General features: G+C 38.4%; 3 protein-coding genes across 3 annotated transcripts; 2 read left to right on the forward strand and 1 right to left on the reverse strand.

Annotated features, from left to right (window-relative positions):
- Window positions 1-139: 139 nt before the first annotated feature.
- Window positions 140-18,183, reverse strand: LOC129788551 (CAD protein). Its single transcript, XM_055824730.1, has 7 exons — window positions 17,451-18,183; window positions 13,828-17,384; window positions 13,641-13,745; window positions 3,747-4,337; window positions 1,593-2,726; window positions 571-1,137; window positions 140-496 (listed from the first exon to the last, which is right to left on the reverse strand). Exons 1-7 carry the CDS (start codon window positions 17,893-17,895, stop codon window positions 302-304), a joined length of 6,594 nt encoding a protein of 2,197 aa, XP_055680705.1. The 5' UTR covers window positions 17,896-18,183; the 3' UTR covers window positions 140-301.
- Window positions 4,678-12,426, forward strand: LOC129788553 (uncharacterized). Its single transcript, XM_055824733.1, has 4 exons — window positions 4,678-5,949; window positions 7,864-8,001; window positions 8,711-10,619; window positions 11,508-12,426. The coding sequence occupies exons 1-4, from the start codon at window positions 5,567-5,569 to the stop codon at window positions 12,318-12,320; spliced, it is 3,243 nt and encodes a 1,080-aa protein (XP_055680708.1). The 5' UTR covers window positions 4,678-5,566; the 3' UTR covers window positions 12,321-12,426.
- Window positions 18,184-19,044: 861 nt separating the features above from the next.
- On the forward strand, window positions 19,045-22,297 carry LOC129788560 (eukaryotic translation initiation factor 4E transporter-like). The gene is made up of 6 exons (XM_055824743.1): window positions 19,045-19,326; window positions 19,434-19,572; window positions 19,637-19,967; window positions 20,032-20,453; window positions 20,996-21,511; window positions 21,590-22,297. Exons 2-6 carry the CDS (start codon window positions 19,440-19,442, stop codon window positions 22,159-22,161), a joined length of 1,974 nt encoding a protein of 657 aa, XP_055680718.1. The 5' UTR covers window positions 19,045-19,326; window positions 19,434-19,439; the 3' UTR covers window positions 22,162-22,297.
- Window positions 22,298-23,550: the final 1,253 nt, after the last annotated feature.

The raw sequence follows: 23,550 nt of genomic DNA on the forward strand, positions 1-23,550 counted from the left end.
ATGAGTCACATAAAGATAAATCGATAAAAACAAGTATCACTTAACATACAAAATTAATGCAAAACTCACCATTTTCCTCAAGAGAGTCGTTTGAAGTGGTCACAAGTTGATTAAAAAAAAAATAATAATAATCTGTAAATTCTTTCTAAAAGGTTATTGGAAATATATATATTTTTATAATTTTTATATAAAATTTGTAAAAAAAATTACGGGAATTTTTTAAAGAGAATTTTGATTTTTTGAATATGGAATGTAAGAGTTGTTTGAGGAATTTTCTTCTTCGGGGGTAAGAGTGGAGCATTCAGCGTCCAAGGACCATCTGAAGGAGAGCCATGCGTACATAGAGCCCATTCTCTGCTTGACGGAAGTATGCAGCTCGTGGATCATTGTCAAACTCCTGACTAATCTCAAAAATCCTCGGCAGTGGATGCATCACAATCATTCTCCTTTTAGCCGCTGTCATCACTTGTGGGGTGACAATAAAATGCCCACAAGCCTGAAGAGAAAAAGAGAGTGGGGAAGAATCTTAATATATTTTCCCACTCACAGAGAAAATAAAATAAATCTTACCTTATTGTATTCATCTTCAGATGAAAATCTCTCTTTCTGAATTCGCGTCATGTACAAAACATCCGTTTCCGGGAGAACCTCCTCGAGGGAATTGTAGGTCTTTTGGGTAATTCCCTTTGAAGCCACATACTGTGTCACCTTCTCCGGCATGGCGAGACTCGGTGGACTCACGTAGCGCAATTGAACGTTGTAGAGTGTCAAGAGGCGCGCCAGGGAATGAACAGTTCGACCATTCTTCAAATCACCCACCATGGTGATAGTTAACCCATTAACAGTGCCAATTTCTTCGCGTATTGTAAAGATATCGAGAAGTGCCTGCGATGGATGCTCCCCAACACCATCACCGGCATTTATAATTGGCTTACGGCACACACGACCAGCTCTAGCCGCAGCTCCGGGTTCAGGATGCCTCAAGACAATCACATCACTATACCCGGACATAGTGGTGATACTATCTTCGAGACTCTCCCCCTTGGCCACTGATGACGATGTCTCATCAATGTACACCACATGCCCACCTAAACGTAGCATAGCTGTTGCAAAGCTCGATTGAGTTCTTGTGCTCACCTGAATGATTACAAAGAGAAAATAAAATCTTTACTCTTCAGCAATTTGAATTTTGTGCTTCCCGGAAAGTGCCATAAGTGCCTGAAACTTGAACAGTTACCCTTCTCATTGCATCAGGAAGTTTCTTAGGGATCTTAGGAACGTCGTTTTCAACACCCGGCTGGTCCTTGATGTCCTTTTTGCAATTGCGTGAAGCATTTTTATAAACACAAATTTTGACTCAAAGATGAAATCAAGAACCAACCGGGTGTTGAAAAGGACGTTCCTAACATTCCTTAGAAACTACCTGAATCAATGGGCAGGATGACTACACAATTTCCAGACACTTATGGCACTTTCCGGGAAGCTCATCAAACCGCTCCGGGAAGAAAAGTTTATTCAAAAAAATGTATAAACTTCAAGTTGTTTCACTCTTCCCGTTTTTTTTTTTCAAAGAATTTCTTTATTTTTTTTACCTCATAGAAAATGCTCGCCATGATTTTTCCTCGTAGAACATCATCAGTATGACGTTCCTTGTTGACTTTTGCCTTGAGAGTTTGGGCAAGATTGAAGATATCATTGAGTTGCTCCTTGGAGAACATACTAACGGACAAGATGTGCTTTCCAGCAAAACTCTGTCCATGCCCCCCATGGCCACTTGTTGAATCCAAGCGATGTCTCTGCATTGGTGACACCGAACGGTGATCATGTCGTGGTTCAGCCAATAATTTGGAGAAAATATCATTAATTTGAACATCACTTGTGTCCGAGACATCCGTCTGGCATCTATAGGGTAGTTGTACGTCGAGATTTGGACGACGTGGCCACGTACGGACATTCTCTCCGAATCCCGGAAGTGCCAAAACTTCACCATCAACATACGCAACCTCCCCGCGCAGCACAACACGATGCACCTTCCCGCGAATCTTCATCCCATGAAACGGTGTCCATTGAGATTTGCAGTATTTCGTGAATTTGGGAATTTCCCACGTTTCATCCATGTCCACCTCAACGTACGTATTTGGCTGATCGGGTAAGTTGAAGATTTTCTTCGGATTGAGGTGGAAACGCTTCACAATATCCTCCAATGTGAGGCGCCCTTCGGAGACGGCATTCAGCAAAAGGGGAAGGATTGTCTCGAGAATGGGAAACCCGGGAAGACCATTCTCTGATCGTGTCTTTTCATCATACGTATGCGGTGCATGATCCGTGGCAAAGATATCAATCACATCGAGATTATCCCAGAGAGCACGCTGATCTTCCTTGCTACACAACACAGGACGTACTTCGGATAATTTCTCACCAATTCGCGGAATATCTTCGCGTGAAAGGAATAAATGGTGCGGACACACCTCACACGTGACCTTTAAACCCTTCTCCTTGGCCACACGTATCAAGTGAATCTCCTCCTTACGCGCCACGTGACAAATATGTATGGGACGATCAACAATACTTGAGAGAAAGATCATCGTTCCAACTGCTGCCTTTTCAGCATGTATCGCCAATGGGACACCTTTTGGCCACATTGAAAGATGTTTATGCCATACCGTTATATCATTTAGCATTAATGTGGAATATGTCTGATTCAGATACATCTTCAAAGCAGCCGCCTGACAATTAAAAAATTCATTTTTTTTTTCTTTATGTCTATGCAAATATCACTTAAGAGCATGCTTGTTGCTCCAATATAAAAGACACTCTCTCTCTGTTGTAAAATAATAAAGGATTGGGGTTTTTCTTTTTACTCAAGGTATGACACACTTTCATTTCCTCTTAAATCTCGCAACAGACTTTAAGGAAATTTCGAGACATTGAGTGAAATTCATTGTCAGACAGTTTTAAGATTCCTTAAAAAAATACTCAAGTTCTATTGAAATATCTTAAGATTTCTTAAGTTGGGTTAAATCGGGCTAAATGTACATTTTTCGATTCCTGAAAACGGTTATCTTCAAAAAAGATTAAGTTAGCCAGATTTAGTCTGACTTAAGAAACCTTAAGAATTGTTTAAAAAACTTTAGAAATCATCCGTTTTTTTTAAAAGAAATTTGAGACATTCTTTAGGATTAACTAATTATAAGAAAACTGAAATATGTCTTAAGTTTTCTTAAAAGATAGGTACATAAGATTACTTTATTAGTTTTCTAAGCGAAAGTTATGGGTTCTTAAGATTTAAAAAAATTTAAAGATTTCTTTAAATTTCTTTTAGAAAAACTTAATTTTTCTTCAATTTTCTTAAGAGAAACTTGTTTCTTAAGTCAGACTAAATGTATATTTTTCGAAAGATTTTTACAGATTTCGAAGCCCAAAGTCAATCAGGAAAAATCTTAGAAAGACCTAAGAAATATTAATTTTCGCTTAAGAAAACTTAAGAAATCTAAAGGAAAATTTTAAAAATTTTAAGAAATCTTTAATTTTGCTTAAGAAAAATTAAAAAAGTTCTTAAGGGAACTTTCAAAGAAATCTTAAGAAAACTTAAGGGATTTTAAAACTGTCTGACTAGTGAATTTCACATATTGTTTTACTTTTTAATCAATATGAGGAAAATGTTTTTTTTGTTTTTCTTAATTTTTTGAAGGAACTTTCAGAAAAGTTTAAAGAGAAAAAAAAAGAATAACAAAATGCAGACTTACCTCAGCAGCACATTCATAGATTGAATTGTAGTTGTCTGAAGATGCTCCAACATAAATTGCATAGTCGCACCTTGCATTGGCTTTTGCCAATTCTTTTACCATCTCAAAAGTTTTCTTATCAGTCACACAGGGATTTGTATTTGGCATGGCGAGAATCATTGTTATACCTCCGGCAAGAGCAGCAGCTGTGCACGTCTTGTAGTCCTCCTTATTTGTATTACCCGGCTCACGCACGTGCGTGTGCACATCAATGAAACCAGGTAACTTCACCAGATTCAGTGACATCATACAATCTGTGTGTGTCTTCAAGCGTGGTGCTCCACCAACTTGACGCATTGCTTCAACGAGCATTTTTGTGCACTTAACATCAGTCACGAGGGGAATTGAGTGATCAACAGCCAAACGACGTGTTCTGTATCCGTGTGTTATGAATGAGGACACACGACGTGCTCCACCACCACTCATTGGAATATTTATAACCAAATCAAAATTCTCACTTGATAAGAATGCTGAGAGTTCCTTCAATTCACCCACATCGGATTTTTGCTCTTCAGATGCAACCGAATCAAAAGTCCACTGAACGGGTTCAATCTATAAATTTAAATTATTATACTTTAAATGAAATTATCTGCATATATTTTTTTTAGACAATTTCAAGCATAATTCTGTAATCTTTGTACATAAAGAAAACTATATATTCAAAAGAATGAACATTTTATGAATGGATTTTCACACGTAGCTAAGAGCAAGAAGTATGTACGTGTACGTATCATACTAGACTTAGATCAACACTCATCAAGTGTTGCATGGAGTATATGATAAGAATTTCAAGCACTTATCTATTTTTAGATTAAATTTCTCTAATGGTTTTCTATCAAATAAGAACTCATATAGAATTGACTTATAGATAGAATCATAACTTTCCTTTCTTCTTTTATTTTCTTTTATGAAAATCCTTAAAATAATTTGAATCTTTACAATTTTAACAAGAGCTTTTAAACTCTGATAAAATTAAAATATATTTTCGATTTTACAGAGAACTTTATCCTTGCTTTATTTTGTTCTTTTTGTCTTTCAATGGCTCTTGGATAAATCTTGCTTTCAATTACTAAATTAATTGTTTTTTATTCTCAATATAAAGTTAATGGAAATTGATGAACAATTCATAAATCCCCAATTAATCAATCAATCAAGAAGCAATAAGATCTTTATCAACATTTTAATCTTGTGATGATTGTCGATTAAACAAAAAAAAAAGAGAAAGAAAGAAAGTATTTACCTACATATTGGTATGTGAGAACAGTTGGGGGAGTGTAAAAGAAATTTTATTGAATATTCCGTCAATTTTTTTTAACCTGTAATTGTCCTCACGATAAGACAATTGGTCAATAAAGTTTATGAAAGAGATAACAACTTGGCAGTTTTTTTTCTTCTTTTTTTATCGTAATCGAACCCCATGGAAAATGTTGATAAACGTGTCAGTTTGTCTTCAACACTTCAACTAGTATCGTGTGAATTTTCAAAGGCTCAACAACCATTTCTTTCCATTTATATTTTAATAAAGAAAATCTCCTGCTCCTTCATTTTTTTCTTCTTTCCCAAAGAAATAATCAACAAAATAAAATATCAAAAAATGTTCTTATATTAATTAAACAACAAATAAGTTTGATAAGATGTGAATGAAAATGTGTTTAAAAAAAATGTGAAGAAAGTTCCTTTTTTGTCGTGAATTTCCCAACCCCCAAAAGTTGGATAAAAGGGGAGAAAAAAGTTCTTTTTTCTTGTGTGTGTGGGGGCAAAGAAAATCTTTTAAAAAGAAAATGGGAAAAGCCAGTTCAAAAGCACAACTACCAAATAATCCAGTTGATCAGCAAATTTTCAAGCAAAATCGCCTCCGGAAGCGACTACGTGACGAAGAGAAGCAAAAAGTGAAGGCAGAAAAGAAGAGACGAAAAGAATTGAAGAAAAATGAAAAGAAGAAGAAAAAGAAAAAGAAAGAACACACGGATAAATTAAAGGATCTACAAACACCTCATCCTCCGGCCATTCTACCAGGAAAGAAATTTATTGCAACACCCCCAAATGGAGAAAATCAAGAGAAGGATCATGTCAAGGAGATGCAGAAACAATTGAACCTTCACAGTGAAACCTTCGTGTTGAATCAAATTCTTTTTTCAATTCAATTTCTGGGAAATTTTGAAAGGTTAGTCAGTTTTTTTTCTTTCTCTTTTGCTTCGACAATTTCTAATTTTTCCTCCCACTAAAAATCCATTTCTCGGAAATTCATTATCAATTTGTGATTAATAACTTCAATTGCTTTAAGCTTTGTAAGTATATATGAAAATATCACAGAAAGAAGTCATAAATCTTCAATAAATCAATGAAGGTCGAAAGATTAGGATTTTATATAGAACGATAATACCAATATCAAATAAATCTAATATTTTATAGGAAATTTCAATAAGAAAGACAAGAAATTAAGTAGATTTTAATGAAGTTAATCACTTCAGTTATTTTTTTTTTGTCAATTACTGACTTCCTCTTGCGCAAAAAAATTATCAGCAACAATGATCAGTCAATGCGCCGCCTTTTGCCGAAAGAAGCTAAAAGAATTTTTTTACACCATGTAAGTTGTCTCGAAAGTTCTGATAAAGTCTTTCTATATCTTTTTGAACAAATAGTATTACGTTTTTTTGTTGTTAGTTATTTAGTATTAGTCATTGTATGTCATTGCAGTCATTAATTGAAGTTAACAATGAGGCTGAAATGACTAAATTATTTTTTAAAACAGATTTATTTTTTGTTTTAATAAAATACGTAATTTTTATTAAATTAATTAATTTAAGAATCTTTATACAAAAATTATTCAATCCGTATTAATAAAAAAAAAGTATTAAATAACAGAATATAAAATAGGGGATAAAAAAATGTCAACCGGCAGGATTCGAACCCATTTCAGTATAAATGTTAGACATGCTGTTAGAAACTCTCGACTATTATGTACCAGAAATTCTATTAAAGGAAAAAGTCTAAATCTTTGATAAATTTCCCATTCATCAAAAAACCGAATTAAACTTCATAAAATAGATCATTGTCAAGACTTTTGTAACGACCTAAATTACATTAGACAATCTTCACGTTACGCTCCTCTACCAGGAGTTCCTTCATCGAGCTCCTTACACAATTTCAAGTACAAAAGTACAACGTCGTCAACATACAAATATACTTTATACTTTCCCAAAATGTACCCAAATAGCGCAAATATTTCGCACTGATACCTACCTAACACATAAGTAGTATAGGTTTGTTATCAATTCCTCCTTCTCTTATATTAGACAACACTAATTTGTGTCTCTGTATTTTATGGAATCGTATTTGAAAAGAAGAAAAAAAATGTGTTCAGACAAAAAAATATTGTCGTGGATCAGTAAGATTGGCATGATAAATGTTTCATAAACACTTAATTGCAAATTTATTTTCAATTACTTATGTCCGCGTACCGAACAGTTGACCACGTAAAGGATAAGATAGCTATTTTGCTCATTCTTCTTTTTTTTTCTTCTTCTTCGATTGTTGGCTTGAGGATTCCATTGTATTATATTTTTTTTTATTATCAAATTATGATTATATTGTATATTTCACATTTAATTGATTACGTGCAAATATGTAGGAAATTGTGTCAATGAAAGAAAATTATATCAGCGCGTGGATTAAAAGAAAAATAATCATACTTTATCAAAGAAGAATTCCGTGAATTCAATTTAAAATTTATTGTGTAAATGTAGATAATAAAAAAGCTTTAAACTTCTGATTTCCTTAATTCTTTAATTTGTTTTTGAATTAAATTTTATATAGTTTTGAATTAATTCCCATTTCTTTTATTAATTTTATTAATACTTAAAGTTTGTTTTAAATAAAAAAAATATTTGTTAGTATATTATTTAATTACTCTCAAAAGAACATTAGAATTGATAAAAGTCCTATATATAGCTCATTATTGTTTCATTTATCTACCGAAATATTAGATTGTATGTATATAGGTTACCTTTTACCTACCTAGAATTGCCTTAATAAAATTTATTATCTCTCTCTTTTTTTTGTTTGTTTTATTCCCCAGAGAACTCACAGAGGCTAAAGAGAGCATAAGTCAATTGGAAAATAATAAAACATCCGATCTTTGTCAACACAGCAAAGTCGTTATAATGCCGAATGTTTTGAGTGATGCTGTTGATCAGAGAATTATCTATGTACCAAAGTAAGTAAATGTTGATTTAAAAAAAAATTACAAGAAAAATATCTTTAAGAATTCTTCAAAATTAACTCACTAATATTAAAAGAACTTTAGTTTTTGACAGAAATATTCAATTAAAAGTTACAAAAGACGATTAAAATGGTCAAATAGCATTTAAATCAAACTACAAAATAGTAAACTAAAGCAGAAGAGTTCTAAATCCAAGCTAAAAAGTAGTAAATTTATACTAAAAAAAAGTAGTAAATTGAACCCAAAAAAAGACTAAATTCAAACCAAAAAGTCCTAAATACGTTTTTGGATTTTTTTTTTCGATTTTGAGTTTATCGGTTTTTGGGGATTTTAGCAGATAATCAGGTCTACGGAAATATATTCGAATGATTCGTTTAAAAAAAACCAAAATGACCAAAAGTACATTGATGGAAGATATAATGATAAAATGATTCGATTAAATTGGTTAAATTAGGTAGGTAAATAATAATTCTCAAAAGTTTTTCCACCTATTGAATTTGTCAAAATATTCTTTCATTGAATAAAACTATCAAATATTTTACACCAAATTATTAGGTTAAATTTTTTAAAATATAGTAATACTTTAGTAGAAGGTATTTGCCGTTGTTAACTAAAGTTTTTTTTTTTTAAACTGGCTTGAACATTTTCATAAATTAAAATACCTATGATTTTAAAATATTTATTTTCTCTTTCAATTCTAAAGGCATGGCCCTCAAAAGAAAATCTACACCAGACTCAATACGCGAACCCTTTACATCGTTCATGACAACATTGAAATAACAAATCCAGGTGTGACCTCACCGTATAGTCACATAACAAACACCCCAATCTACAAGATGGAATTAGATGAATCAAAGGGGAATGAACTGGAACAACCTGTGAGACATGCCGGGTTTGTTCGTATAAAATGTTCCGAACCATTTGAAAAGGTGACATCAAATAGTAATAATAATAATAATATTACAAAACCCACAATTGTAAAGCCTGAAAGTATTTCACCCCGGAAATCCCTCTCAAGTACATGTAGTGAGAGCGAAATGGAAGTTAGCGATAATTCCGTGGATGGTTCACTCAAGATACGTCATGATACGTATCAGATGATGAATCGCAAAATTCCACGTGATAGCTTTTTGTGTTTACCCCCGACAATGACCAAATCTAATGGGGCACTTCCTGGGCATTCTTCCAATACTCCATCTGCAAGTACCTCACCACCGAGTAGTGAGTATGACTATGCATACATAACGGCCTTGCATACACATCGACCACTATGTACAATGCGTAGTAGTAGTTTATCCGATATACCAATTAGTACGGTGGCACTACCAACATCCTGCATTACGGACATTGCTGTTGTGCTCAAGAGTACTGAACCATCATCATCATCAGGTGGACGGTATATGATGGATGATAAACGTTCGAGTGCTTCGACGGAAATTGAGGAGGAGGATCTGTATGAAGTGCGTCAATATCTCAATTCAAAAGCCTTCATGTGCTACTTCCTTCATACCTTCCAGGAGCAATTGGCCACGAATCTCATGATAACGCACGAACAATTGTGCGCCGCCACGTGGAAGGGTGCAGTGATATACAGTCAAATGGATGAGTATAATTGGGAAATTATTCCCGCCATCCCATGCCCATGGCCCGCAGAGGCACTTGAGTGGCGCAATCGTGTCCGTGGCATGCAGGAGAATCCACTTAATCACAATCGCAGCATCTGGCCAACGGAGGAGATGATTAATAAAGTAATAAGTATGGACTGTCATGTCATACCCATTGGATACATGCCGAAAGTCGGACAAAATCCCCAACGTGAATTGGAGTGGAAAGTTGTGTTCCCAAATGCTGAACGCTACTTGGAGAATTTGCTATCAACCACCCAAGTGAAGATCTACATGATGACGAAAATACTGATAAAATGCTACGTTGAGCCACACATTGACAAAAATTTGAACATGTTCACCACTGAACATTTGCGTGCCCATCTCTTTTGGCAATGCGAAAATACGGGTATTTGGTCGGAATATTGTCTCGGTGAGACTCTAATGAATTTCCTCAAATCCCTCCTGAATCGCATTAAAACCCAACGATTGCCCGATTATTTTATACCACGACGAAATCTTCTCGAAAATATTCCACAAAAAATTCTCGTTGAACTACATAAGAGAATTTTTCGCATAACCGAAAATCCCGTTATGTATGTAATAAGAGCCATGCGTAATGTGAGATTCTCCAAAAATTTCTATCCACGCTTCAACTACAAACAACTCTATAAATGCCTCATTGTTGAGGATCCAGTTGTGATTCTCATGAAGACCGAAAGCCCCCAAGAAATACGAAATAACCCAAAAAAGTTTGAATTTCAGCAACAATTTTTGGAGGCGGCAGCAAAGAAATCCGCAATGGGTGATGGTGATAGTGATGGTGATAATTCAGCAGATGATAGTAATACATTGGGACAAAGTCCAATGGAGGAGTACTACAAGAAATTAAATAATGATCCCGATAGGAGACGAAGGACAAAGTTAGTTAAATTTGAACACAAGAGAACTCTTGAAAATATTGAGAGGAACAAGAGGAAACCATCAACGGAAACAATTGATATTGATGTAAGTTTTAATCTCTCTAAATCAATATTTTATTATAAAACTTATTTTACACAACATTATTTATGCTCCTGTTCTCTTTGATAGAAAAAAAAATTTATATATAAATTCAGTAATTTTTCTAATTCAAAAGATTGATAAAAAAAAAAAAGATGAATTGATCGTTATTCGAACCAGGGCTATTAGAATGAGAGACAAACTCAACGTTCACAGAGCCAATAAGAGGGAAAAAAGAGTTTTTAAATCAATCATACTTCTAATTTTTTTTTTAGATCGGCTTGAATTTTTTTTTTAATCAGGCTTCAGTTTTAATCTTAAGTTTTTAATAGAGGTCATGCTGAGCTAGTGTTAAGTGCATTCTAGACCTAGCCTGCTTTTAACTATTAAAATTATAAAACATTTATTTCAAACAATTGTAAGGTAAATTGTATAAGATCTCAAAAAATGTAAGTTTGACTTATAATCTTAAGCCTGATTTAAGAAACAAAGCTAAGCCATTTATAAGGCCAGGCCTATTTTTCTTAGGTCAAATCTTAGTTTCTTTAGGTCACACTTTTAAGAGCCTAATCTAATCTTTAAATCTGACCTTAAAAAAACTTAATTCTAGTCTAAAATAAAGGCCTTGCTTAAAAATCCTAAAACTGACTCTAAAAACTTAAACCTAATGTGAAGAAAACTTTAGTCTAGCTTAAAGAGGTTTGTTCTGGTTTAGAAAAACTCAGATCTGACTTAAGACGATTTTCCTTTAGCTAAAAAAATCGAAACTTCCTAAATTACAGAGTCTATTTAATTTACGATTTTTTAGTTTTCTGATTCTGCTAAAAATTAAAACTTTAAAAATAAAAATCGTGTGACCCGGAGAAATTCAGAACCTTTTCCTCCAAATTCTAGTTCATCATTCAGCGCAATATGATTAACATAAGGCGCAATGTAGTGCTGAAACTCTTCATTGGTCACTACATCCAAATGGCAAGGGCATCAATGGACTTTAGGAGCTTCACCTTGGGCAAATTGTACCTCAAACATGCTCAACAACTCTCGAAACTCTTCTACATGGAAGGCTATGAATTTGACGGTGATGAATATTCACGGAAAATTGATGCTGTTCAAAAGCAACTTGAACGGGCGAGCATTGAAGCGAGTTCATTGGAAAATCACAACGGTCCAGCTCTACCATGTCGTGAAAATACATTCAATTCAAGCAAAAAGAATCGTATTCGTCTCCCAATTCACATTGAAATGGCCACAGAAGAAAATTCCGAAGCAAATCGCTACAAAAATGTAACTTCTTCTCCCATTTCTCCGGCAACATTTGATGAATCAAACAGGAGTGATTGGAGAGAAGGAGGACAGTTTGTATTTTCTGCTGCCACAACGAAATCTGTCTGGAAAAATGGCTACAAGAGTCCCACTTCAGCTACTCCCGAAGAAGAGGAAGTAGCTGTTACTGTTGCAGAAGTTCACAGACCAAGTAATGTTGATTCTCAGCAACAACAAAAACGTTCAACCATTTCCCAATATTCTCAACAACATTCTCTTTCAAATGGCAAATTGAAGAATTTGTCGTCAAAGAGAAAGGAAAGAAAGACAAATGGATATGATGAAATTAGCGTTCTAACAAGTGAAGAAATACAAATAGATACAAACGGACAAACAGACAATTTAACAAACGCAAATTTAGCTGCAATTTTAGGAAATTTATGAAATTACTGTGATTAAAATATTCTTTGTTGTAAAAATATTTCTTTTTGCCTAAATTCACACGATACTAAATTAAAAGAAATAAATATTTTAAGAAAAAAAAAAGAAATTCTTTTAGTTACTGTGTGCGCCTGTCCCAGGACAATTCCGCACAGTAATTTGTTGGAGGGCACGCGACGAATTCTTTATGGGGAAACATCAACATAACCTCATAGGCCAGCTGAGAAGTAAAATAACTTTTAAATAAAGTCGGCCTAGCCAAATTTTGCACCATTTGATTCAAAGAATTATAAGAAACCTTTTTATACTTACTTGAGTGCTCTAAAACTTATGCTCGTTTCAGAAAATGCGTTTAAATATTCCCATACATTTTCCCATAGAAGCCATCAAAGCCATTGAACGAACAAGTGACGTCACTGGGAGGTTCCAAGAAATTGCTCACACAAACCACATAAAATATTATAGTTTTTACAATTTCCACTCAACAAATTATAACGAGGATTAAAAAAAGTACTTCCTACATGAGATAATGCAGAAATAATAAGTAAACACACATTATTTCACAAAAAAAATCCCCACAAAAATGAAAATATTTACTCGAAAATTCTCAACTGTCAAATCATACTTTTTCGGAACACGAAGTTCAGCGACGTCGCATGTTCGTTCAATGGCTTCGATGGCTTCTATGGAAAAATGTATGAAAAATTTTTCAAACGCATTTTCTGAAATGAGCATAAGTTTTAGAGCATGCACGTAAATATTAAAAAAATTCTTATATTTTTATGAATCAAATGGTGCAAAATTTGGCTAGGCCGAATTTATTTAAAAGTTTGGGGTCATTTTCCGCTAATTCTACTGGTCTATCACTTCTTCTTATCCTGGCAATTTACGTGGCAGCACGCCATAATGAGTGAATTTATCAATATTTATCCTTTAAATTCATTATTTTTGTATTTAATCAAGTAATAGTAGAGAATTAAATCTGTTCTAAAGAAAAATACAGTGTAATTGTTACCATTTGTGCACCACCAACGCGGAAAAAGGAGGATTTTTATCGTTCACGGAAAGGAGATCAGAGACTTTCAAGGACACTCGCTAACACGGTCAATTCTCGCCGGAGGTGTCTTAATGCTCTCTCTCTGATTCTCCTCCGTAAGTGCAAGGAGGCGCTTATATTATTTGAAGTTACTATTTTTTCTGTGTCCATCTTCAAAATGTGCGTACAGTACATACATTGAGGTTAAGGCTAGGGAATACTCCATCAACATAGTGTTATTAATCTTTTTACCATCTCCCTCAAAAGGTAACATTACAAACACTTACCTTTATTCCCTGTTCTGCATAGAAATCTGCTGTTCCCATTGATCCATACAATTTATAGCCCATCTTTACAAGGGTACGAACTGAAGGAATTAACTCCATTTTATGCTGTAAAATAATGAATAAAAAAGGAATCTTTATTAATAAAAATTCTTTTAAGCTAACTTCTCTTTTTTTTTCTTTCATTTACCTTATAACTTCCAATGCTGAGAAGAATAGCCTTTTGGGGGATTTTAAAGCCAGTCGAGAGCATTCCTTTCAGATAGGCTTCATAACGATTATCCCCAAAGCATGCAACCTCCCCGGTTGACGCCATCTCAACGCCAAGCATCACATCAGCCCCCGCAAGACGAGAAAAACTAAATTGCGGAACTTTAACACCAACTTTTCCGCACCCCTTGAGCACATCCACAGGCTCAACGGGAACATTCATGATCACCTTTGTTGCCGTTTCAATGAAATTATGCCCGAGTGTCTTTGAGACAAATGGGAATGATCGTGAAACACGAACATTGCATTCAATCACCTTCAGTTCATTATTCTTTGCAATCAGCTGCATATTCATCGGCCCAGACACATCCAGAAGTTTCGCAATATCATTCGCAATCTCCCGGATCTTTGCGAGAGTTTCATCATTAATATCCTGCGGCGGTGTCACGAGGGTGGCATCCCCCGAATGAACGCCCGCATTCTCAACGTGCTCCGAAATGGCTAAACAGAGAATCTCCCCATCACGCGCCACCGCATCCACATCAATCTCCTTGGCCTCCATGATGAACTTGGAGATCACAACGGGATGATCTTTGTTAACCTCCGATGCAGCACTGAGGTACGCCTCGAGATCTTTGTCCGAATGAGCAACATTCATTGCAGCTCCCGAAAGAACATAAGACGGTCTCACTAAGCAAGGATATCCAACTTCTTTGCAAAACTCCAAAGCTTCATCAAAATTTGTCAACTCCTTCCAACGTGGCTGAAGGATTCCCTTCGTATCCAACGCCCGAGAGAATTTAAAACGATTCTCTGCACGATCAACAGCTTCGGGGGATGTTCCGAGAACATTGGCGTGTGCTAAATGCAAATCCATGGCGATATTGTTGGATTGCTGTCCTCCAACGCAGAGAATAATTCCATCCGGATGCTCCATTTCATAGATATTCATGACAACTTCAAAGGTGATCTCCTCAAAGTAGAGACGATCACACATGTCGTAGTCCGTGCTCACAGTTTCGGGATTATAGTTTATCATGATTGTCTTCACACCCATCTTCCGCAACTCCATCAGGCAGTTCACAGCGCACCAATCAAACTCCACAGAGCTCCCAATGCGATAAACTCCCGATCCCACGACAATTGTGAATCCTCCGGGGAATTCCAGATCAGCTTCCATGCCGTGGTACGTCAAGTACAGGTAATTTGTGGCTGCTGGCCACTCTCCAGCCACCGTGTCGATTTGTTTGCAAAATGGCACAATGTTCTTCTCACTCCGCAACTTCCGGACAGCCAGCTCCGTACTCTTGATCGCCTTGGCTATTTGCTTATCGGAGAATCCCATCTTCTTCGCATGCATCAACATCTCCCCGTTGAGACTTGAGCTCGACTGCCGCTCCAGGAAGGTTGTGTAGTCAATGATTCGCTTCATTTTCTCCAGGAAAAATCGATCAATCTTCGTCAATTCGTACAGCTTGTCCACGGAGTAACCTGCCTTGATGGCCGCTGCCAAATGGAACATCCTCTTATCCGTGGGCTCCATTAGTTCAGCATCAATTACGGGCTTCAAATACGGATCAAAGCCCGGCACTGAATCATCCACCATTCTCAGGGCTTTCTGGAAGGCCTCCTCGAAGTTCCGCCCAATTGACATCACCTCACCCACGCTCTTCATGCTGCTGCCAATCTTCCGCGTGACCCGGGCGAATTTCGATAAATCCCAACGTGGTGCCTTCACGACCAAATAATCCAGACTCGGCTCAAAACAGGCCGTTGTGACGCCCGTCACGGAATTCCGCAGCTCATGCAGAGACTTCCCGAGAGCTAATTTAGCTGCAACATAGGCCAGTGGGTACCCCGTGGCTTTGCTGGCAAGAGCTGAACTCCTGGACAGACGTGCATTCACCTCAATGATGAAATACTCTTCGCTGTTGGGATTCAGAGCGTACTGAATGTTGCATTCACCAACAACGCCCAGATGCCGGATGGCCTTCAGAGCGCACGTTCGCAGCATATTCCATTCGCGATTGTTGAGTGTCTGACACGGTGCGACGACAATACTCTCGCCCGTGTGAATCCCCAGAGGATCCACATTCTCCATATTGCACACCGTTATGCAATTATCAAAGGCATCGCGAACAACCTCATACTCCACCTCCTTCCACCCACGCAGGGACTTGTCAATGATTAGCTGACTGGAGTGAGCCAATGCCTGATTAGCCAAATTCCGGAGTTCTGCTTCATTGTTGGCGAAACCCGAACCTAAACCGCCGAGAGAAAATGCAGCACGAATCATCACAGGATAGCCCAATCTCTTGGCCGACCGGAGGCACTCGTCGACGTTGTGAGCAATCTCCGATGGGGCAACTTTCTCCCCAATCATCTCCATGTGCTGAGCAAAGATTTCTCGATCTTCAGTCATTATAATCGACTGAATGGGCGTCCCGAGAATCTTCACATTGTACTTCCGGAAGATGCCCAATTTATCCAATTCAACGCCACAATTGAGCCCAGTTTGCCCCCCAAAGCTCAAGAGGACTCCCGAAGGTCTCTCCGCCTTGATAACTTGCTCAACGTATTCCGGCGTAATGGGCAGGAAGTAAACTTTATCCGCCATCCCCTTGGACGTCTGCACCGTTGCAATATTGGGGTTGATCAGGATTGTTTGAATTTTCTCCTCTCGAAGAGCTTTTATTGCCTGTGAGCCGGAGTAATCGAATTCTCCCGCCTGTCCAATTGAGAGTCCTCCTGATCCCAAAATGAGCACCTTCGTGGGTCTTTCGATTGCATCTGGCATTGGGGAAGACAATGATGCGATCAATTCATCCTTGGCGCATCCTACTTTGCCCTGAATTCCCTCCTGAACGAGCCGGAGGAAGACATCAAAGAGAATTTCCAAATCTTCAGGGCCACCGAAGTGTTCGGGATGGAATTGAGTGCTGAAATAAGGCAGAGTCTTGTGCACAATGCCCTCATTGGATTGATCATTGACATTCGTGAAGAGAACTTCCCAATCCGCCGGAAGGGTGTCCGCATCGACGGCATATCCATGATTCTGGGATGTCATGAAGCACTTGCCGGTGTCGTGGTGCAAACACGGAAGATTCACGCCACGATTCCCGTACTTCATCTTCTTCGTTTTGCACCCAATGGCCAAGCTGAGTAGCTGATGCCCCAGGCAGATGCCAAAGATTGGCTTAACTGTCTCCGAATTGTTGAGGAACTTGCGAATGTTCTCAATGGTCTCCTTGCACATTGACGGATCTCCTGGCCCATTGCTGAGGAATAATCCGTCAAAATTCTTCCCATCGATGGGATGATTCCACGGGACGACATCAACTCTTGCTCCTCGTTTGGCCAAGCATCGGATCTGATTGAATTTCAATCCACAATCAATGGCACAAATGCGAATCTTCCCGTCGGGATTGAATGTCTTTGGAGCCTTCAGGGAGACTTTATCCACCAAATTTGTTGCATTTGGGTCAGAGAATGATGCCTTTGAGGAATTCTCATCGGCCTTTCCTTGCACAATACGCCCTGAATTTCACAAGAAGACTCATATTAATTAAGAGTCCTTCCGGGAAGAATGACAAAAGTACTCACCAAGCAACACTCCGGATTCCCGGATCTTCTTGGTCAGCAATCGCGTATCAACGCCACTAATTCCGGGAATCTTCTTGTCCTGCATCCACTCATCCAGAGTCTTGGATTTGAGCCAATGCGATGGGGCTCGGCAGTACTCACCCACCACAATCGCAGCACAGTTGAAAGTGGACTCAAAGAACTCCAGAAGGCCCCACTGGTCAGTCTTCTTGTCACACGGAATGCCGTAGTTCCCAATGAGGGGGTACGTGAAGACCAGGATCTGTCCCTCAAAGGAAGGATCAGACATCTGTTCCGTGTAGCCCACCATGGAAGTCGTGAAGACCACCTCTCCGTCCACATCGCCGCGATGGCCAAAGCTCTCCCCGTGCAGGATAGTACCATCCTGAAGGACTAAGCTAGCCTTTGCGGACTCCTCCAACTCATTTCCACAAGACACGGGCATTTCTTTAGCTTCCTCCAAAATTCTTAACTTCACCGAAAAAAGCTTTGTTTTCCACGCACTCCGCGATTTCTGGTCAGGTTATGTCTGGCGGCGACTATTTGTCTCAATTTCTCGGAATCTGCGATTGTTTACTAAGAAATTCACTTTGTTTACACAAAAAGCGCAATGCTGGGAATGCAAAAAGAAAGTCTTAGTTGATTATTTTTACGTAAATACAACGAAAAGAGAGCCAAGAAGATGATCAAAACAGCTCAAGAACACGTGCTTCACATACTTTCCAGTGACTTTCCAGGCAATATTGATAACAACGCAAAAGCAACAAGTGGCTGCTACACTACTGTGAAAAAGTGTTCCAATTTGTTGGAATAAAAGACTCATTAATCAAGGAAGTTTTTTCTTAAGTTTCTCCTCACTTTTATAAAACACTTTAGTTATTTATTTTTATATTAATTTAATTTCTTTTCCTAAAAAATCTTTTCCAGAAGTTTCCCGCCAAAATACTTCTTCCATGCAATCGTAGCACACACACATGAACAATGCGCTTTATGGTAGTGTGCGTGAAAATTACCACTACATGCGCAATGTTTGTTTGTAGTTGTGCGGAAAAATTTTAAAAAATTAATTTTCCATGGAAAAACTCATTTTTGGGCCTCCAAAAGTTGGCGGGTAGCTCAGGGGGGCCCAAAGTACGTTCAGTAAAAATTTGGTGGCGCAACTCCCCGGATTTTTTTGGGGAATTTGCACGACTTTTTCTGGCGCGGATTTTGAGAGTTTTGAACCAGGGGTGCCAAACGACGCGGCGTCGCTTCCTGATTACAAAAAACGCACTTTCGCTGGGAAATTCGGCGGAAAACGCGAGAAAATTGCGAAAAACTGAATGTGGGAGGGAGACAGTATCAGTGACGTGCACTGTCTCGTTTTCTCTTATACAAAATGTACCAAAAAATAGTAGTGGTGGCTTTTGGAACTAAATTTTTACCGCGCCAATTTCAAAAAGTAGTCAAAAAAGCATGAATTTTATATGGGGGCGCTATGAAGGGGGCCTCTGGGGGGAAAATGAATGTCGTTGGTAAAAACCGCCTGGTATCAGTAGTCTCTGTACCAAATTTCATCACGATCGGACCAAATCCTTTCTTTATTATATAGATTGTTGCATCCGTTACGTCGTTGAGCAAACGGTTACGGTAGTTCCGCTACAAACGCCAAAGAAGTTGGAATTTTTTCACTTTTCTTGTGATCTCTATCAGCTCACATATTTTCTACCAGATTTCCCGTATTTTATCAGATTTTTCCTTGTTTAACAAATTTCCATTATCCCGTATCCTTTTTTTTTCCAAAATTCCATTTAATTCCTCTTTTTTTATTGAAAACTTCCCTACCTTAGCTGTTCCTCGTGCAGTAATTTTTCTTTCTGTGAAAGCTGCAAAAAAGGTAAGAAAATGTGGGATTTAAGTAGGCTGGTGCACCTGCTGCTGCCATGGAGGACCCATTAGTGAATTTCCGGGGGGTGAAAATGTGGATTTTGTATGTTTTTGTAGCATAAAATGAATGGAAGCATGAATGGCGTTGACGGTGGCAGGGCTGTCAATCGCATCTGCTACACTCTTGACCAAATGAAGTCCATCGGTGATTTGCCTGCATCTCGCCGAGTGCCCCAATGCGCCTCCATTGATCGTGGTAAGGTTATGTTTGTTTGTTTTTTTCGTTTGTTTTTGGATGAAAATCCGAGAAATCCGTGCAGGTTTCTACATCCCGTGGAAGTCAGCACCGAGTCAGTTGAGCCGGAAGAATGACACGAAGCCACCTGGCCGCGGGAGGGAGACACGCGATCGTGAATTCCGTGAACCACGTGAAGGTGTCAAGGAGAGACCGGAAAGACGCATTGGGAGCGGTAGGATTGTCGAAAGGGACGTCCAGTGGGCATGTGAAGGTGGTGGTGATTCAGGTGCTCCTCTGGGCTACCGCAATGGGGGCCCATTGCAGACTTTTGATGGGCGCAGGAAGCGCTATGATGATCCCCATCCGACTGATTGGCTGGAGCGTCGTGGATTGGGAGCAAGGAATCCTCCGAGGTGACTTTTTGATCGTTTTTTTTTCAAGAGGCGATCCTTGACACAAATCTCCCTCTCGCTTCAGCATGTTCGACAAGATGCGATCACACAACGGTGGGGCCATCCGGAGAATGCAGCAGCAGTACGAAGGTGAGCCAGAATGGCTACATGCGGGTCCCACGTCGAAATTCGATTGTGTTGAACTACACGGTTTCGATGAGACAATCAACGAGGAGGAGGCAAAAGATCACGATCCATCCGTGTCAAGCAGTACCCCCGTGAAGGATCCGCCCCATCGTCGTCGGGAGAGCAATGCCGGCACTAAAGCGGATAATTTGAGTTTTGATAAATTCTTCCGAGCCGAAGGTGACTTGCCTGCCGTTGAGCCAGATGGGGCAAAATCTCGCTTCAGTCAGTGGTTCCCCAAAGCCGTTCCCTTCTACCCACGTGATCATCCGGAGAATCGAAGCTTCTCCATTATGAATGAATTGGATCACATCATGAATGGTAATTTAACCCTCCGTATACTTATGAGGGGTTGGTGACCGACCCCAGAGATATATTTCGATTAATTGCGCCTTAGTTCTTAGAGGTATAGAACTAAGCTTCTGGAAATCAGTTCCTTGGTTATCTGAGAAGATTGTGTAAAAATTTGAGGTCAATCCGACCACCAGAAAAAAAGTTATTAACAAAAATGTGAGAAGAGGTAATTCAAAAATTGGTAAAACGGTCAAAATTCCTTTCTCACTCTTGACGATTCTAACCTCAAAAACTTCATTGCAAAAAGTTATCAAAAAACCCATTTAAAAATTATTTTTGTGTTCTAAAATGGACAAAAGACTTCTTAGGGAGTACCAAGGAGTCTATTAATGCTCATTTGACCGAAAGAATTTGCTTATTTTACGATAAATTCTATGGGGGTTTTTTTTTTATTTTAAAGCTTTACGGCCCCAGCCTTTTCAAGCCACAAGGCCAAATTCTATGGGGTTTAAGAATCTCTTTAGCTTGAGGAATAACAGAGAAATGTTTTTTTTTGGGGTCATTTGTAGATTCAAAGGGAACTGATGAAGTCAATGGGACCACCACAGGAAAACAATCAGCTCCCATTTTTTCCACCCAAGGCAATGAAGTTTCAAAGAATGTAAAGGAGTTTCTCCAAATGGCCAATTTGGGTGCTTCCGGAGGGGAGAAACGAAGCGATAAACTAATGTCAGTGAATGACATTGAAGCATCTTTGCGAGATAACAAAATGTCCGGGAAGGAGCCAAAGGGTGGTGATGGGCAGCAGGAAGTGAATGAGGGGTCATCAAATGTGGAGATGGATGTATTCCGGAAGTTTGTGGCAAATATGCCAAATGAGCAGCTTGGGGCGAAAGCAGCTGTGCCACCATTCTTTGTTGATGACCGAAATACAGCTAAGCTGTTCAATATGGGTTCAATGCGCTGGGGACGACCAACACTCGCCACATACGTTGAGCTCCTGCAGAAGATCATCAACTACGGCGCCACGCAGATGAATCGTCATGAATTACTCAATTCACGCGATGGGCAGAGATATTTTCAAGGTAAGTACCACACATCTTGTCCCCCTTTGAAGCGTCCTGAGTGAGAAGATCTTCTTTTTTGCTTCCCTTCCCAATTAGCCCTGATGCGCGGTGAGATGTCTGTGTACAATTTGCTGCATGCCATGCGAAATCTCCGTCCGGGACGTGAACAAGAGCTAATCATTGCTGTGCTCTTTGCCTTCAATCAGGCAACACAAATTTTCCACATGACTCCTCCGTCTTTTGTGCCACAACAACCCCCACTTGCCTTCCCACGAAATCCCTTTGATCCCATGAGCGGTGCCCACACAATGTTCCCTCCGTCATTTGGGCAGAATCAAGGTGGTGGATCCCCTGCAAAGCCACAGCAGCAGCGTTTCCCATCGGCGCGTGAATTGCACCTACATACGCAGAGTATTATGCAGAATGCACTGATGAGGAAGAAGATGGAAGAACAGCTGGAGAACTTTGCAAAGACCCCATACGGAGGTGCCATTGATGGGCAGGGAGCATCTACTGGCGGGAGACCATCACAGGCCACTCACCCACCGCACATGCAGTTCCCATTTGGATTTACACCAACATCTGTGCTGAGCAAGATGGTAACAACGGACAAGGATGCGGGGGCAGTACCGCCCAAAAATGATTCAAGTGAGGCATCTTCCATTTAAATGAAGAATCATTTTTTTTCTTTTACGATAACTTTGTATCGCATAAATTGTGCAAAAAAAAACCGTTCATTTAATTATTGAGTAAAAAAAAATAAAGCAAAAAATCTTTCAATAAAAAAATATTTTTGAAGATAAATTCGTTTTATATTAAATTCAATGATTAAGTTAATCATAACGCGTCAAGTTATTAGAGTTGATGTCCCACAACGCGGATGGGTCAGTCTATGCGTTGTAATTTAATTTGTGAGAAGAATTAGTAGGCAAAGTTGATTTTTTTTATGAAATTCATCAATATGTAAAATAAAAATGCTCATATCTGAAGTTCTATAAGACCTACAGATATTTCGTGACTAGTTTTGGAAAGGTATTAAAAAAGGCTATAAATTGACATAAATTTCAAAAATTTTCAGTGTCATATCTAGAACAAAAATGGCGGATATTTGTTTGATCAAAACAGTTTTTTGCACTTTTTGTCCTCAAGGAATGGTTCTAGGGGTTTTTAATGTTCTAGAAAGTTGTAGAGTTTTGCAAAACCTTTAATTTGATACCAAATTGAGCAAAATCAGAGAGACCGTTCAAGAGATATGGCTCTTAGAACTTTTCAAATTCAAGAATTTTTCAAATGGTCATATCTTATAAATGGCGACATAGACTTTTTTCATTTTCGGACTGGTGAAAGATATTGAGTCAGGCTACAACATATCAAAAATTAAAAGATTTGCCTAATGGGGATTCGGAGATATTGCCCCTTAAAGTTAGGCAATTTTTGTTTTTGTTTTTAGCGCCTCTTGCGGACATTTTTGGAACTTGAAATGTTCCAGACAGTTGTAGGGCTTCCTGAAACCTTTCATTTGATACCAAGATGGTCAAAATCGGTCAAGCCGTTCTCAAGTTATATCGAAAAAACACTTTTTGCTTTAGGTCGCCATATTTGCTAAACGGCTTGACCGATCGTCAAGTATGAATTATTGATGAAGACGTCTCACTGAGCTCTACAACATACTAAAATTTCAGACTTCTAGCTATAAAGGGACTGGTTGATGGTATTTCAAAATGGCGGACGGCGGCCATCTTGGATTTTGAAAATGCGAAAAAATGAAATTTTACACCCACATTTCTATAGAAAACTTCAAACCGGAAGTCTCTATCTGTTACCGTTCTCGAGTTATAAGGCAAAGTTTGGACCACCCGGCCGGATCAAAAATTTTCCACCACCATTTTCGTAATGTGGGATGTCTAAAACGTGCTCATACCAAGTTTGAGTCCGATCTAAGGTGGTCGGAAAATCCGACGATTACAATACTTGGTGTTGGCTACGAAGTGGAACACCAACTAATAAATCTCCGTGAGACAATTTTTCTATCCGTGAGAATCAATTTCCGTTTTTTA

Source organism: Lutzomyia longipalpis, chromosome 2 (assembly GCF_024334085.1).
Source record: "Lutzomyia longipalpis isolate SR_M1_2022 chromosome 2, ASM2433408v1".
In the NCBI taxonomy this organism is placed as follows: domain Eukaryota; kingdom Metazoa; phylum Arthropoda; class Insecta; order Diptera; family Psychodidae; genus Lutzomyia; species Lutzomyia longipalpis.

Excerpts from the sequence above, each read along its gene's own strand:
- LOC129788560 (XM_055824743.1), top strand. The coding sequence starts at position 19,440 with ATGAATGGAAGCATGAATGGCGTTGACGGTGGCAGGGCTGTCAATCGC. Across the intron at positions 19,573-19,636 it reads ATGCGCCTCCATTGATCGTG|GTTTCTACATCCCGTGGAAG; the intron begins GTAAGGTTATGT and ends AAATCCGTGCAG. Across the intron at positions 20,454-20,995 it reads ATTGGATCACATCATGAATG|ATTCAAAGGGAACTGATGAA; the intron begins GTAATTTAACCC and ends GGTCATTTGTAG.
- LOC129788553 (XM_055824733.1), top strand. The coding sequence starts at position 5,567 with ATGGGAAAAGCCAGTTCAAAAGCACAACTACCAAATAATCCAGTTGAT. Across the intron at positions 5,950-7,863 it reads TTTCTGGGAAATTTTGAAAG|AGAACTCACAGAGGCTAAAG; the intron begins GTTAGTCAGTTT and ends TTTATTCCCCAG. Across the intron at positions 10,620-11,507 it reads CGGAAACAATTGATATTGAT|TTCATCATTCAGCGCAATAT; the intron begins GTAAGTTTTAAT and ends TCCAAATTCTAG.
- LOC129788551 (XM_055824730.1), bottom strand. The coding sequence starts at position 17,895 with ATGCCCGTGTCTTGTGGAAATGAGTTGGAGGAGTCCGCAAAGGCTAGC. Across the intron at positions 4,338-13,640 it reads ATGCAGAACAGGGAATAAAG|ATTGAACCCGTTCAGTGGAC; the intron begins GTAAGTGTTTGT and ends TTAAATTTATAG. Across the intron at positions 2,727-3,746 it reads TCTATGAATGTGCTGCTGAG|GCGGCTGCTTTGAAGATGTA; the intron begins GTAAGTCTGCAT and ends TTTAATTGTCAG.